Source organism: Myxocyprinus asiaticus, chromosome 36 (assembly GCF_019703515.2).
Source record: "Myxocyprinus asiaticus isolate MX2 ecotype Aquarium Trade chromosome 36, UBuf_Myxa_2, whole genome shotgun sequence".
Taxonomy (NCBI): Eukaryota; Metazoa; Chordata; class Actinopteri; order Cypriniformes; family Catostomidae; genus Myxocyprinus; species Myxocyprinus asiaticus.
The window spans coordinates 16,002,458-16,017,640 of NC_059379.1; the positions used below are offsets into that span (position 1 = coordinate 16,002,458).

Below are 15,183 nucleotides of genomic sequence, written 5' to 3' on the forward strand. Positions count from 1 at the left end.
GTGGGTGAGAAACAGATCAATATTTAAGTCCTTTTTTGGTTCTGAAGACATTGATTTGAACACTGGAGTCTTATGGATTACTTATGCTGATTTATGTGCTTTTTGGAGCTTCAACATTTTGGCACCCATTGACTTGCATTGGATGGACCAAAGGAGCTGAGAAATTCTTCTAGAAATATTCATTTGAGTTCAGTTGATGAAAGAAAGTCATACACATCGGGGATGGCATAAGGGTGTGTAAATGATGGGAGAATTTTCATTTTTGGGTGAACTATCCTTTTAAACCACAACATGTGGACTGTCCTACTGCAATGCCTTATTAGTATTGATAATAATCAGATCACAGAGGCAGATGGAAGATGCTACTGCTGTGCTTTCGCACATGCACACCACTATATTCTGGGATTCTGTTTCATGCACAATCGATTTCTTTAGGCAGTTGTCCTCTGTGGACAGGAAGAACTTAAAGGGTTGGAAGTTTGTCATGTTTCTATTCATAAACCCTGAAGATAGTGAAACATGTGGAGTCAGGAGTACTGCCATGTTCTCAGCATCACAGTGGATTTACCACTGGCTGGGTTGTGATGAGACAACAGATGGTAGATTCAGTGGCTTGTGCATTTTTATCAGTGTGATGCATCAATCAATTTAAACCAGTATTCCATGACAGTTATTGCATTTGCAACTTATGTTTTGACTATGAGTGTGACAGAGGGCTTAATGAAGGGCCGTGTCAGCACTTGAAATGAATTTTTTTAGCTAATTACCAACTTCTATGCTGGAATGAATTACTATTGTGTGTGCACAAACTAGTGTTTGTCTGTGAGGATGGGACCAAAAGGCAAATAAAATCAAGAGATTTGAACTTGAGCCACCTCATGGTTGGATTATTCCCAGTTACATTACAGAGCTTCAAGAGTCACTGAGTTTAAGTTCAGTGTAGGGGGAAAGTGAAAAAACATGTAGAGTATGATGGGTTATTATGGCTACGTTCACACCGCAAGTCAAAATGTCATTCAGATTGTTTGCTTAAATGGACTTAGTTTTTGTCTCGTTTTTCCTAAAATTGAGAGAAGAAATTCAGTTTTGCAGCAGTTTCATACATGATGATGATGATGATAAAAATAAATGATAAAATACATTTTATTTGCACAGCACCTTTTTTTTTTTTGGCCAGAAACATATTTTACAGATGCGAGCACTTGGCCAATGTGTGGTCCAGTTGATCAAAAACATGCGTTACCGTGGCTGTAAAAAAACTCATTACTCAACGGAGCGATAGAGTTAAATTCTAAAGTTTGTGCAAAACAGGATTTGATATTATTTAGATAAGTTTCTATAAATATGTTGACTTGACTTTACTTGCTCAGCAATATTCTCTTTAAATGCTTGCTCCGCAATGACAGTAGTTGATTTGAAAGAGAAAACTCACCGTAGAAGTGGACAGTTCACACAAATGTCGACTATAGCAGCCCTTGCGGCAACATTGACAATGCAATGCTTACTTGTGTTGTCTTATGGATTGTGGCCAGACACAACATTTTGAAATGCAACTTTGCATGCAGTCAAGTTTTGTAGCTGGAAGCGTCTGCATTCACATACTTTTAGATGTTTCGGCCTGTAGACTCAAGGTCGCATTACCAAAAAAAATTAAAATAAAAAATAGAACAAATCAATTCAATTAAACAAAGAAAAATTACTACACTTGCCTTTGTGAAAACTGTAGTGTTTTTCTTTTCTGTTTTCAAATAGGTTTCAGGAACACTTCAATTCAATCTGTTTGTATAGTGCTTTTTGACCATTGATCTGACAAACAAGAAAGCCTGTCCCAAACATTAACTTATAGTTGACTCTGCATATTAAACTGGGATACAAGAAATTATTTTTACATTAGGACATAATATTTTATTTAAAAAAATAAGATAATACCATTATTTATTAAAACGATGATGATCCCTCTATCATTGTCATTAGCTGACGTTGTGCTCCCTGCAAGGCTGATGTGGGTGAGTAGAGCCAGGCTGCTGTGTTGTGGTGTCAAGGCCTGGCCTGTGCTCCTTACACACAGACTTCACATTGACAGAAGAACAATGGAGAGGGTATACCGCAGCATCGTACCCACAGGCTGCCACAAAAGAGCCTTTTCATCCACAATACTGCAGGGCTGGCCTGACAGGCTGCTGCCACCAAAGGCACAAGCACCACTGCCATGCCACCCTACTTGCCATTCAACCCTTGACATCCATGATATTGTACTGACACACTAACTAGTACAAATGCACACACAGTGCGCTGAATTTAACTGAGTTTACCTCAATCTATCTGAGCTAAAACTTTTCGTCATCATCTTTTACTTAAGTAAGTTTAAAGTAGTACACACTTGAACTGAAGCAGATTTAAATAAGCTCCGGGAAGTGTCCATGGTGATTTATTCTAGTTTGAAAGATCGCTGAGCATTTCACGATTCCGTGATGTATTTATGAGAAGACCTGAGGGAACGAAGTGCTGTTTCATGGACTTGTTTGTGTGAATGTTTGGTACATTTCAGTTTTGCGGGGTGTAAGTAAGGTAGACTACTCTCCAAAGACTTCATACCAGTTCTTCATATTGCTGATGCCAAATATTCAACATGTAACTTGAAGTTTAAACTACATTATTAATTAAGTTGAGTTTGAATTTTGCAATGAATAAAAAGGAGGAAAACCTTTCATAATTTAGCTCAGGAGACTTCGTGGAGTCCTTGGTTATGTTTCATTTAATTAATAACTTTGCCTCAGATTTTTAAAATAAAAAAAGAGACACAAACGACACAATTGTTGACATACAGTAAGAGTATACAGCTTTCAAATTAATTTAGATAGCAAAGCTCAGATATTTTGGCCTTTGAAGACTTTGATAAGAAATATTTGTTCCTATTGAAATCTATGACTTCTGATTGCAGATTTTGCACAGTTTGAGACATTGTTGAGATCTCTTCTGACATTTGAGATTACAGGAGATTACATTTGATCTCCACTGAATCTTTTCTTCCACATTGAGTTGAGATGTGTTCATCACATCTCATTGCTATCTCAGAGGAACAACTGAAATATTAAAGAAATCTCATTTGTGATTTTTCTTTGAAACAGAAATATCTACAGAGCTCAGCTTCAGTTCTGAATAGTAATGTAGTACCAGTGATTCAGTATAAATCTATGAGGTCATGCCTTAAACTTCTAAGTGCACTGACTGGGGCAGGATGTAGCTTAGGGAGGCTTGGCAAACCTGCAGGTTGAGAAGAAAGGATGCCTTATTCTAGGCATGACCCAGGTCTGCTGAGAAGGACAGGAAAGTGAGATCTAAGCTCCCCCGAGAATGGTGCTCATAACAGCTTGCTTTTGCAAGGCAGAGTGAACTTCATCTACTGGCTTTATGTGAGCCAGGAGTTTGCATTAAAGGGTGGACATGGAGATGCAATTCTTCTCTCTGGTTCTCTGTGGTATTGTTCTGTCACTTGAAAGTACTGGGACGTCCTCTTCCTATTAGTTGTATGTTTTGGAATGGTGTGCGTCTCAGAGCTGTTTTTAGATGTTCATTATGTCCTCTTATACTTGGGTGTCCGTGAAAAGTTAAAGAAGCTTTTATTATTGTGCAAACAGATTATGTAGCTCATAAAACAAGACCTTGACTATCCTGCTCTCTCACGTTTTATTTGCTTAAGCTTTCTGTAAGAGATAACTCATTAAGCTGCCCTTTCTTTGCGTAAGGCTCTGCAATATGATTATACAAACCGCACTGACCACAAAACAAACAGATCTATTAAAGAGTCACGGTTAAACAAATATGCATGAATGTGAAAACGGCAAATCAGTGATCTGTTGTCTCTTTCTGTTGCAGGTTTGAAAAGGGTCGTATCTACAGCTACATTGGAGAAGTGGTGGTGTCGGTTAACCCTTACCGCGCCATGAACATTTACGGGCGGGACACCATCGAGCAGTACAAAGGCCGAGAGTTGTATGAACGACCGCCACATCTATTTGCCATTGCTGATGCTGCATACAAAGCCATGAAGAGAAGGAACAAAGACACGTGCATTGTTATCTCAGGTAGACTATGCTGGAATATAATGTGAAAAAAAAAATAGGATATTTAGATAAATATTCATGCAGGTCTTTTCAGTTAAAAGAGTGACCATGGCTGTTAAGCTCTAAACATAAAAAAACCACCACAAAAGATGTATAAAATAAGACCATATGATTGTGCGCTAAGGTCATATAGTCATTTGGAAGCCATATAATTTTCTCCTGCAGTGAGCTGTTTCCCACTGCAACTGGGTCATTGTGTCAGTGAGCTTGTGTACCAGATCAGTCTGATTTATGAACGAATCATTTATTCTGTTTTGTGAACCAGCTCAACAAGTTCATTAAAAATAACTGGCTCAAAGAAAGATTAATTCAGAAGGGGGACATTAATGGTGAATAATGACTCAAATGTTGGTCTGTTCCTCACATAAAAGCTATTGTATATCTTCAGAAGACTTGGAATGTATTACAAGAGTTTTATGGACTATTTATATGATGCTTTATTGTTGTAATTTTTAAAGCTTAATATCCAAGGTCACTATGAACTAAAAAAACGTGCATTTTAGGATTCTTTAAAATCCTCCTTTTTTCTATTCCATGGAAAATAATAACAGCATAACAGGTTTGGAATGACATAAGGGTGAATAAATGATAATATAATTTTAATCTGAGCAACTGCCACTGAAGTTAGCTTTCAATATGAGCAAAAAAATCAATTACCTTTCCCCCAAAAAATAATAAAAAGAGCCTATTGTCTTTCTGTCCATTTCATTAAATAAACCGGCTTTACTGGAATACTGGCTTTTGTGTGTTCTTGAAGGGCTGCAGTATGACTGGGAATGATGTGATTAGATCTGTGGTCAGATGAGAATTGCTCGGCACTGATGTAGTCTGTGGTCTCCCAGTCACAGTGTTGAGCAGAGATTGTTCACAATAGAGTTTAGTGCATGAGCAAATTGCTTTCTCAAGATATGGTCTCCACAACCCCATTGTGTGAATAAGATTAACGAAAATATGGTTGTTTCACAATTTCAACCAAAAATGCCTTGTGATTATGTTTGTTTTCCATCTGGGACACTGTGAAAATAAGTTGATGTGGAACACATAGCTCAAGGGGAATAATGTGAGACAACTCAAGGTTGAAAAGAGAAGTAATGTTGATTCATCAAACACTGATTTTTATCCAGAGGGTGACCACAGGTTGTGACTACACTGCAAAAATATTTGGTATATGTAGTGCCATCTTGTGGCAAACAGTGGGACCTGCAATTTATTTAAGTATTATGTAGAATGAGTCAGCCTGCAATATGAGCATCTTATACAGTGTCATGTTTAAATGTGTTTTTGTTCATGTTTTCGGGTCTTTTATTTTGAAATTAGTTCACTTCCTTGTCTAGTCATGTGATTATCCTGTTTCCCTCTTGTTCATGTGTCTTGTTCTTATTGGTTTATTGTCTTGTTAACTTATGTTATTAGTTAAGTCTTGTTATTGGTTCATGTTTCATTGTCTTTCAAGGGTCTTATCAATGTGTCTTGGGAAATATAATATTCTCCAGGGTACCTATATTATTTCCTCTACACCTGGTATCTACCCTAAGAAAGTGTAATAATTTAGTATATAAACTCAGCAAAAAAAGAAACGTCCCTTTTTAAGGACACTGTATTTTAAAGATAATTTTGTAAAAATCCAAATAACTTTACAGATCTTTATAGTAAAGGGTTTAAACAATGTTTTCAATGCTTGTTCAATGAACCATAAACAATTAAAGAACATGCACCTGTGGAACGGTTAAGACACTAACAGCTTACAGATGGTAGGCAATTAAGGTCACTGTTATAAAAACTTAGGAAATTAAAGAGACCTTTCTACTGACTCTGAAAAACACCAAAAGAAAGATGCCCAGGGTCCTTGCTCATCTGTGTGAACGTGCCTTAGGCATGCTGCATGGAGGCATGAGGACTGAAGATGTGGCCAGGGCAATAAATTGCAATGTCCGTACTGTGAGATGCCTAAGACAGCGCTACAGGGAGACAGGAAGGACAGCTGATCGTCCTCGCAGTGGCAGACCACGTGTAACAACACCTGCACAGGATCAGAACATCCAAATATCACGCCTGCGGGACAGGTACAGGATGGCAACAACATCTGCCCGAGTTACACCAGGAACGCACAATCCCTCCATCAGTGCTCAGACTGTCCGCAATAGGCTGAGAGAGGCTGGACTGAGGGCTTGTAGGCCTGTTGTAAGGCAGGTCCTTACCAGACATCACCAGCAACAACATCTCCTATGGGCACAAACCCACCTTTGCTGGAACAGGCAGGACTGGCAAAAAGTGCTCTTCACTGACGAGTCGTGGTTTTGTCTCACCAGGAGTGATGGTCAGACTCACTTTTATCGTCGAAGGAATGAGTGTTACACCGAGGCCTGTACTCTGAATTGGGATCGATTTTCTAGGTGGAGGGTCCGTCATGGTCTGGGGCGGTGTGTCACAGCATCATCGGACTGAGCTTGTTGTCATTGCAGGTAATCTCAACGCTGTGCGTTACAGGGAAGACATCCTCCTCCCTCATGTGGTATCCTTCCTGCAGGCTCATCCTGACATGACCCTCCAGCATGACAATGCCACCAGCCATACTGCTCGTTCTTTGCGTGATTTCCTGCAAGACAGGAATGTCAGTGTTCTGCCATGGCCAGCGAAGAGTCCAGATCTCAATCCCATTGAGCACATCTGGGACCTGTTGGTTCGGAGTGTGAGGGCTAGGGCCATTCCCCCCAGAAATGTCTGGGAACTTACAGGTGCCTTGGAAGAGTGAGGTAACATCTCACAGCAAGAACTGGCAAATCTGGTGCAGTCCATGAGGAGGAGATGCACTGCAGTACTTAATGTAGCTGGTGGCCACACCAGATACTGACAGTTACTGACTGTCCCCCCCTTTTGTTCAGGGACACATTATTCCATTTCTGTTAGTCACATGTCTGTGAAACTTCAGTTTATGTCTTAGTTGTTGAATCTTTGTTCATACAAATATTTACACATGTTAAGTTTGCTGAAAATAAAAGCAGTTGAAAGAGAGAGGACCTTTTTTCTTTTTTTTTTTTTTTTTTGCTGAGTTTATAATGATTATTATACTTTTTTGCTTAACTTCAATTAATGGATTTTTTTTTTTTTTTTTTTTTTTTTTTTTTAAAGAGTGGGCTCAAAGTCAGACCACTTGTGAAAATTCTTCTACTTTGAATTTTTCAAATTTAATTACAGTTTTCTTACAAATTATATTATCAGCATGACAATTTGAGTGAAATTTTAGTTTAAAAAGAAAAAATAAATTTTAGAATTTAGTAATTTGTATGCTACTGTTAAAAGACAGCATGCTCTCAACCTGGCATGGACTCCAGAAGTTTGTGCCAAACATGATGATCCATGCTATTCTAGAATGATTTGAGAATGTTTCAAAGAGCATCTTGTGTGCGTCAATGAAAGCAAGGAAATCTGACCTTTTGCACAATAGTTGGTCACTGTCACAAATTTACTTATATTTGATTAGTGTCCTAGAAGTAGTGTAGAATCTTAAATAGTTCTTGTTCATTTCACATATTTCTTTGTTTACAGTTTTTAAAATGTTTATTTACAGGTATAAATTAGATTTACAATACCAGATTTTCAGTGTGGTCTCAGACTTTTGATCCCCACTGTATGTATATGATATTTTCATATCCATAAAGCATTTGCTGATGTTTGTTTACTTTGCAGGGGAGAGTGGAGCTGGAAAAACGGAGGCTAGTAAATACATTATGCAATATATCGCTGCTATCACCAATCCCAGCCAAAGAGCAGAGGTGGAGAGGTATGTACAACAAAAGCCTTTCTGTTCCTCTCTCCTCGCTGCAACAGTGATGAGTCATATTAGCACCATTCTGTTTAGAATTTCATGTTTGCCTCCACTTGCACATGTACATATGCCATTCTGTTATAGGTCCTATTATTTGTATGTCTATTTATACTCTTACCTTGTTTTGTATTCTGTCTCACTGTAATGTTCTGTGTGCACTTGTTTCTCCTATCACCCAAAAAAATTCTTTGTTTACGTGAGAACACTTGGCAATAAAGCTGATTCTGATTCTGAAATGTTATAATGAACAACTGCTGAGCAATCCAGAATCATACGTTATGGGTACATATGCTATGTCCTTAGTTAGGACTAAGAGAATTGTAAAAGTGAAGTTTCACATAGTAGGGTGTGCATAAATAATATATTGGTGTTGGCCTCAAAGGGAAAGATGGTGATATAACTGAAATGTGGGGCAGAGATTAAAATAGTGCTGGGTAGGGGTGGGAGCATTTAAACCTTTATGGAGCATTTTAACTTTTTTCGGAATAAAGTCTTAACCAGATAATTACTTTAATGGCTGATGGTGGATATAAATGTGGTCAACTTTAAGAGACTGATAGACGAACTCCGATGTGAAATCATTACTTCAGGTCAGGAATTTAACATCACGCTCAGGTTTAGGCTGATACATGTGTGATACATTAACATAGATATTTAAAGAAGTGGAAAGTTTATATGATGTCGTATTTTAATGTTACACTTGATAAGCTCCAGACTCGTGCAATTAACAGAGACCAGAAACAGTCAAGACCGCGCCCATCCGATCTGAAATCACAACGTGCGCATTTTCATTCATAAGGTTTACACTTATATTTACACATATATTGGCTGCACAGATTCATAAATTATTTGTAATTTCGTATGTTTATTTAAAATGTCTCTATCCTTGTGCCTCTTGGATAATCAGTCATACAAATATTTTTTTTATATTATTCAGATGAATCCATTATTCGTTTTGAAGTCATTATTTGTGCCTTTCCAAATAAGGTATTCGGCTTCGGGCACATTCCTAGTGCTGGGTCAAACTTATCAAAAATATGTTGGGTCAGGACCAAGTCAGGTTTTAATGAATAAATGATAGGGAACTTATCTCAGCTTTATCTGTGAAGCTTGAGAAATATAACATCTGAGATAGGAATATGTAGGTTATGTGATGTTTACTTACTCATAAAACTCTTTATATTGCTCTTGTGCAACATAACACATAGATCTACCTTCTTTTGTTTCAAGCATGACTGCAGCAATTGGATTGGAAAACAACAGGATTTTAAGGAGCAACTGCAATGTTTATATATATATATATATATATATATATTTCTGTTATCAGTCTAGCTCGTGCTGTTCCCCCCCATAGATATGGTTTATTTTTTCTGTCTGCTATGGCTCTGTGGAATCTGGGCATTGATCAAAGTGTTTTCAAGGAAGTACATCCATAGTCAGACCAAAAAGAAGGATATCCCTAATTTATTTAAATATAGCTTTTGTAAACGATGGGTCTAATGCAAAAGGCAGCCTTCGTTGCATAGCCAGCATTGCTGTGAATTCTGGTCCACAGCATGGGATGCTGGTATTCTGGTGCCTCTACCAAGCTTCTTAACTAGCTTAACCAGCAAGCATCCCTTAGTTACCTGGTTAATCAGAAAGACAGTGCTAGTTGACCATCATTTTTGAACCAGCTTGGATCAGAATGTATATTTAAGCCAGGATAAGCTGGTATTTTCTGCAGGTAAAGTGGACTTTTAAAGGATGTTGCAGATGTTTGGATCATAAATGGTTCTCTGTCGATGGAGAACAAGTGCTGAGAATTCTGTGGTCTTACCCATTCAGCAGGCCCAATAAATCTTCCACTGCAACACTTCCAACCACTGTGCTGGTATACCACATTTTGATACTGTATTCTGCATACTACATGTATACAGACTCGTAAAGGCTTCATACAGACAGATTTGTGTATTTACTTTTATGCCAAGTGTTGCCAGCAATCAGATAATTCAGCCTCACATTAAAATAGACATTGGTTCAGCTGCATTAGTGAGCCGATGCACAAGTGGCTAATAGAAGTTGTAGAAATGAAAAGAGTGTATGTTTATACAGGGTGAAAAACATGCTGCTGAAATCCAACTGTGTCCTGGAGGCTTTCGGGAATGCCAAGACCAACCGCAATGATAACTCCAGCCGGTTTGGCAAGTACATGGATATCAACTTTGATTTTAAGGGAGACCCCATTGGCGGCCATATCAGCAACTACCTGCTTGAGAAGGTAGGGGGCACCAAAGAGGAGACAAAGACTAAGCTTAATTAAAACGTTTCTCTCAATCTCACAGTTGTAGCATTTCTGAATGTTTATTAGTGGAGTTTGCTAAGGCAAGCATTAATTATTAACTAATTATTAAACTATGGCATGCCATTTGAACTATGAACATGAATAATGCAACAAATCATGCTTTTTGTTAAATAGAGGTGTGATATTAATTTTCTCAAAGAGATCAAAAGTACGATTTTCACCTTGGGAAGGAGGAGGGACCCAAGCCATATCTAGGAATGAGAATATCATAGAATTGCACTTGGAGGGTGGGCTCTTTTGACTGGTAATGGTAAGCGACCATATAGCAAAACCCTAGAAACCAACCAGAACACCCTAGCAACCGCATTGGAAGGCCTGGCAACCACCCACAAAACCCTAGCATCATGACAGCAAGTTTTGCCCTGGCAAGCACCAATCACTTACATTTTCTTTAGAAAATGTAAAAATGTTTTGATTATTCTGTTTGAATTTGCTTGACTATTTTATGTGTGCTGCAAAAGTTTTGAAAATGTTGCATTTATTCTAAAAGAACTATGCACACTTGTTACTATGTTGTTTTAAATTTAAACTATCATTTATCTTTAGCTGTCCTTTTTCATTTCTTCCTTAGTCTCGAGTCATCTTTCAGCAGGAAGGAGAGAGAAGTTTCCACTCTTTCTACCAGGTGATTGAAGGGTTTGTGTCCAAATTGAAGATGCTGTTTTTGTCTTGTTTTGCCAGCATTTCTGTTTCTATGCTAAAGCCTAATGACTCGTACCAGATAAATGTGGTTATAACTTCAGTGTCAGAGCGTTCTTGTTCAGCACTTTTATTGCCCTCAAAAAATAATGTCCATGTTGAACAATTTTGTCTGCTTGCAAACTGTTATTCTCAAGTCTAAAATTTACGTTCTCCTCCATGTCTGCAGAAAAAATAAGGGGAATGGGGAATATTTAACAAGTGAAATTTATTTTTCAATGTATTTTTCAGCTGGTCAAGGGAGCACCGGATGCTCAGCTGCGGTCCCTTCATATTCAGAGAGATCCCACAGCATACAACTACATTAAAGTTGGAGGCCAGATTAAGGTATTGCTTTTAAGTACAAATTAAAAGAATCTATTATGGGTTGTAATGTTGTATGGAAAATATTTTCAGGTATTTATAGATGTCATAAACAATCTCAAGGCCTCCATTGGGATCTCAGGACAATAAAAAACATTGCAAATGCAATCACACATGGAAGCATCGGCCACTTGTGCAGGGAATTTGATTATAGTTGTCCCAGGCACAAATGTGTGTTTTAACTATACAGTAGGTACAGTAGTCATTACTGCATATTGAAAATCTGTGTCTCGGGGTGTAATTATCTCATATCGTTAGCCTGTTGAGTCAGGAGGCAAAATCAGAGTGTTGTTCCTTTGCCTCTGCAGGGAGTTTAATGAGAGGGAGCAAAAACAATTTTATAGCAACAAACAAGGTGTCGTCATGGAACAGACTGGATTGTTGAGCTCACAAAGCTTTGAAGCAAACAGCCTGGAGTGGTTCAAACATTTAATGCCAGTTCCCCAGTCTTTTATTGGTGTACATGCTGGCAAAACTTCACACTTCATCCTGCAGCACCGTGGTTGCAAAATGTGCCTATTGTATGAAATCCGTGTTACTCTGCAGGAATTTAGCCACCTGCATGCCAGAATAATTAGCAACTTGAGTGCTGCTCTCATAGTTTTAGGAAGTCAGGGTATTTAGCTGCTGCATCAGCAATTTTCAGGTTTTAATTGCTTAGCTATAAATTTGATGTGAAAGTAATTGTAGGTTTAATGACCTCACAAGACAAAAGCATTGATTTACATCAACTAAATGAAGGGAATTTAGTCAGTCTACATTTGGGTAAAGACCAAATGGGCTATTTTCCCTAAAGCCAAATTTATATGAAGAATTTATTTTAAATTTGTAATTAAATATATATAAATATAAAATATAACTATTTATATCAGGGGAATAAATGGTTTTAGATGCTTAACATAACAGGATGCTTTTGTTTATGTGACTGTAACTTACTCAAATTGTTTTTCAATCTTGCAGTCCTCTATAAATGACAGTGCTGATTTTAAAACTGTCACTGATGCCATGAAGGTGATTGGCTTCACTGCAGAGGAGATTCTGACGGTCTACAAGATCCTGGCTACCATCTTGCATTTGGTTAAAAATTCTTCTTTGCCCTCTACAATATTTGCTGAAATAAACATATTTAACCAGCCTAAGATGGTTTGCAGTTCTTGACAGGTTTAAGCTGGTCTAACTGGTCTCCCTGCCTGGCCAAACAGGTGTTCAGCCGGTTTAGCTGGTTGGCCAGCTGGTCTCCCAGCCTGAACATCTAACTAGTGCCCAAAACCTCTCTAAAACCAATAAAACCAATAAACAGGGCAGCCTGACAATGATGAGAGACCAGCTAAGACAAGCAAACCAGACTGGTTAAAGCTGTTTTTTTTTTCCAGTAGGGATGTGGCCAGTGGAAAAGTCTTACCTACTAGAGCTAGTATTGCTCTTAACCTGTATTGCCATACCCAAACTCATTGAATCATTATGATAATGTAGAATGTGTTTCCTTTTTCAGGGGAATCTAAAGTTTGGAAGTGATGGAGATGTGACTCTCATTGAGAACTCTAAGCTAGTATCGGTGCTGGGGGATTTGCTGTCTACCAAAGAGGAGAATGTAGAGAAGGCCCTACTCTATCGCACTGTGGCCACTGGCCGCGACATCATTGACAAACAGCACACTGATAAAGAGGCCAGTTATGGCCGTGATGCCTTGGCCAAGGTATGAATTGGCTCAAACAAAATTAGTGGTTTCCCAGCTGTAAATAAAACTGTTTGACCACAAATTTGAATATGCATAGGGATGCCAGAACTGCATGCCAAGGTTTGAATAAAAGCTTCTACTGGCCTTAAATATGATATTTGAATGTTTTGATCCATAGAATAATGACACAGGCACCCTCTCACTCAAAGAGAGACTAACTTTAATGACTAAGAATTGAATGACTAAGCTATTCACATCTACTCTGTTTCTTCATTCACCAGTTCACTTTTCAGTTTTTATTGCCACTCACAGGCCATTTATGAGCGTCTTTTCTGTTGGATTGTGGGAAGAATCAATGACATAATTGAGGTGAAAAACTATGATGCAAGGGTCCATGGGAAGAACACAGTGATTGGAGTCCTGGACATTTATGGCTTTGAAATCTTTCAGAACAACAGGTGAGAGTGCATACCATATTACAGACATGAGGCACTTTCATAGAGCAGTTTATTCTGCTCTATACTCTGTAATTACTCCCTATTTTCCTTGTTTTGTCTAGTTTTGAGCAGTTCTGTATAAACTACTGCAATGAGAAACTGCAGCAGCTCTTTATTCAGCTGGTGTTGAAACAGGAACAGGAGGAATATCAGCGAGAGGGGATTCCCTGGAAACATGTGGGTTTGATTTGATTGTTTCCTCTATTTTGGTTTGATGGTTAGTCCCACAAACATTTCACAACTTTTTTTTATATACAGTACTAATATGAACTCCTTTTACATGGTTCTACTGTACCTCACTTTTCATAAATAAAATTGTTGTGTTTGTGTTGTGTGTTTTTGGAAACAGATTGACTACTTTAACAATCAGATCATAGTGGATCTGGTGGAACAGCAGCATAAGGGCATTTTTGCAGTCCTGGATGAGGCATGTATGAATGTGGGGAAAGTGACGGATGAAATGTTTCTGCAGGCACTCAACGGCAAGCTGGCGAAGCACGCTCACTACACCAGCCGCAAGGTACTGAAAATGACACATGCAGTTAACGTTTTTTATCTGTATTAGAGGTGAAAAAAAAGTTATTAGAGTGAATCTGTGCAAGTTTTAAAACACTTCAGTAGACTATGCTTACATCACCTAGCACAAAGAAATAGAGGAACCACTTGGGAAAGACAAAATCTTTACTCGTAGGTGCAGTCAACAATTTCAAACCATTTTTCCCACTCAAACTAAGCAAACCCTGACTATTTTTTGCTGTTTACAGTTATAATTTTTAGGACACCTATTTCAGTGACATCTGTCAGATAGGAGGGATTTTTACATATAGAGTCCAAAAAAATTGCTTACAGTGACTGTAAACTTAATGAATAGTTCACCCAAAAATTAAAAAAGTCTCATCATTTACTCACCCTCATGCCATCCCAGATGTGTATGACATTCTTTCTTCAGCAGAATGCAAACAAAGATTTTTAGAAGAATTTCTCAGCTCTGTAGGTCCTCTGTAGTGAATGGCGACTAAAACTTTGAAGCTCCATAAAGGCAGCAAAAATTAATCCACAAGAAAAAAAAGCAGTTACATTTCGCTCTGTTCTCATCCAAAACTGATTAGATTGCTTCAGATGACTTGGATTAAACCAGTGGAGTCGTATGGATTATTTTTATGCTGCCTTTGTGCTTTTTGGAGCTTCAAAGTTTTGGTCACCATTCACATGCATTGTATGGACCTAGAGCTGAGATATTCTTCTAAAAATCTTAATTTGTGTTCTGCAGAATAAAAAAAGTAATGCACATCTGGGATGGTGTGAGGCTGAGTAAATAATGAGAGAATTTTCATTTTTGGGTCAACCTTTCCTTTAATTGAACTTCCTGTTATGCATTGCCCTGAATCAACACAAGAGGGCAATAATAGCTTGTGAGAAAAAAAAAAAGTAAATCCTCCAGTTTTCTCTCTACTGAGCTTTTAGTGATGTCACTGGCAACCAATGGAAGCTGGTAAGATGATGTCTCACATCCCTGGCAAAGTGTCAGAAGGGGAAAAGGGAGTGGAAGAGAAAGAGAGTGATGGATAGAGACGGAGTGAGAAAAAGATAGAAAAGGCAGTGAACAAAACAAAATAAAGTGGAAAAGCCTTGTAAACACAGCCCACCTTCCA

General features: G+C 38.2%; 1 protein-coding gene across 1 annotated transcript in view; it reads left to right on the top strand.

The window, feature by feature from the left end:
- Positions 1 to 15,183, top strand: part of LOC127426984 (unconventional myosin-Id-like) — a 100,173-nt gene that overhangs the window by 18,533 nt on the left and 66,457 nt on the right. Inside the window, exons 2-11 of the mRNA XM_051674243.1 lie at positions 3,877 to 4,085; positions 7,812 to 7,905; positions 10,045 to 10,210; positions 10,866 to 10,919; positions 11,225 to 11,320; positions 12,317 to 12,433; positions 12,849 to 13,052; positions 13,347 to 13,492; positions 13,594 to 13,708; positions 13,881 to 14,051. Coding sequence (XP_051530203.1) covers positions 3,877 to 4,085; positions 7,812 to 7,905; positions 10,045 to 10,210; positions 10,866 to 10,919; positions 11,225 to 11,320; positions 12,317 to 12,433; positions 12,849 to 13,052; positions 13,347 to 13,492; positions 13,594 to 13,708; positions 13,881 to 14,051 — 1,372 coding nt within the window. The remainder of the gene's footprint in view (positions 1 to 3,876; positions 4,086 to 7,811; positions 7,906 to 10,044; positions 10,211 to 10,865; positions 10,920 to 11,224; positions 11,321 to 12,316; positions 12,434 to 12,848; positions 13,053 to 13,346; positions 13,493 to 13,593; positions 13,709 to 13,880; positions 14,052 to 15,183) is intronic.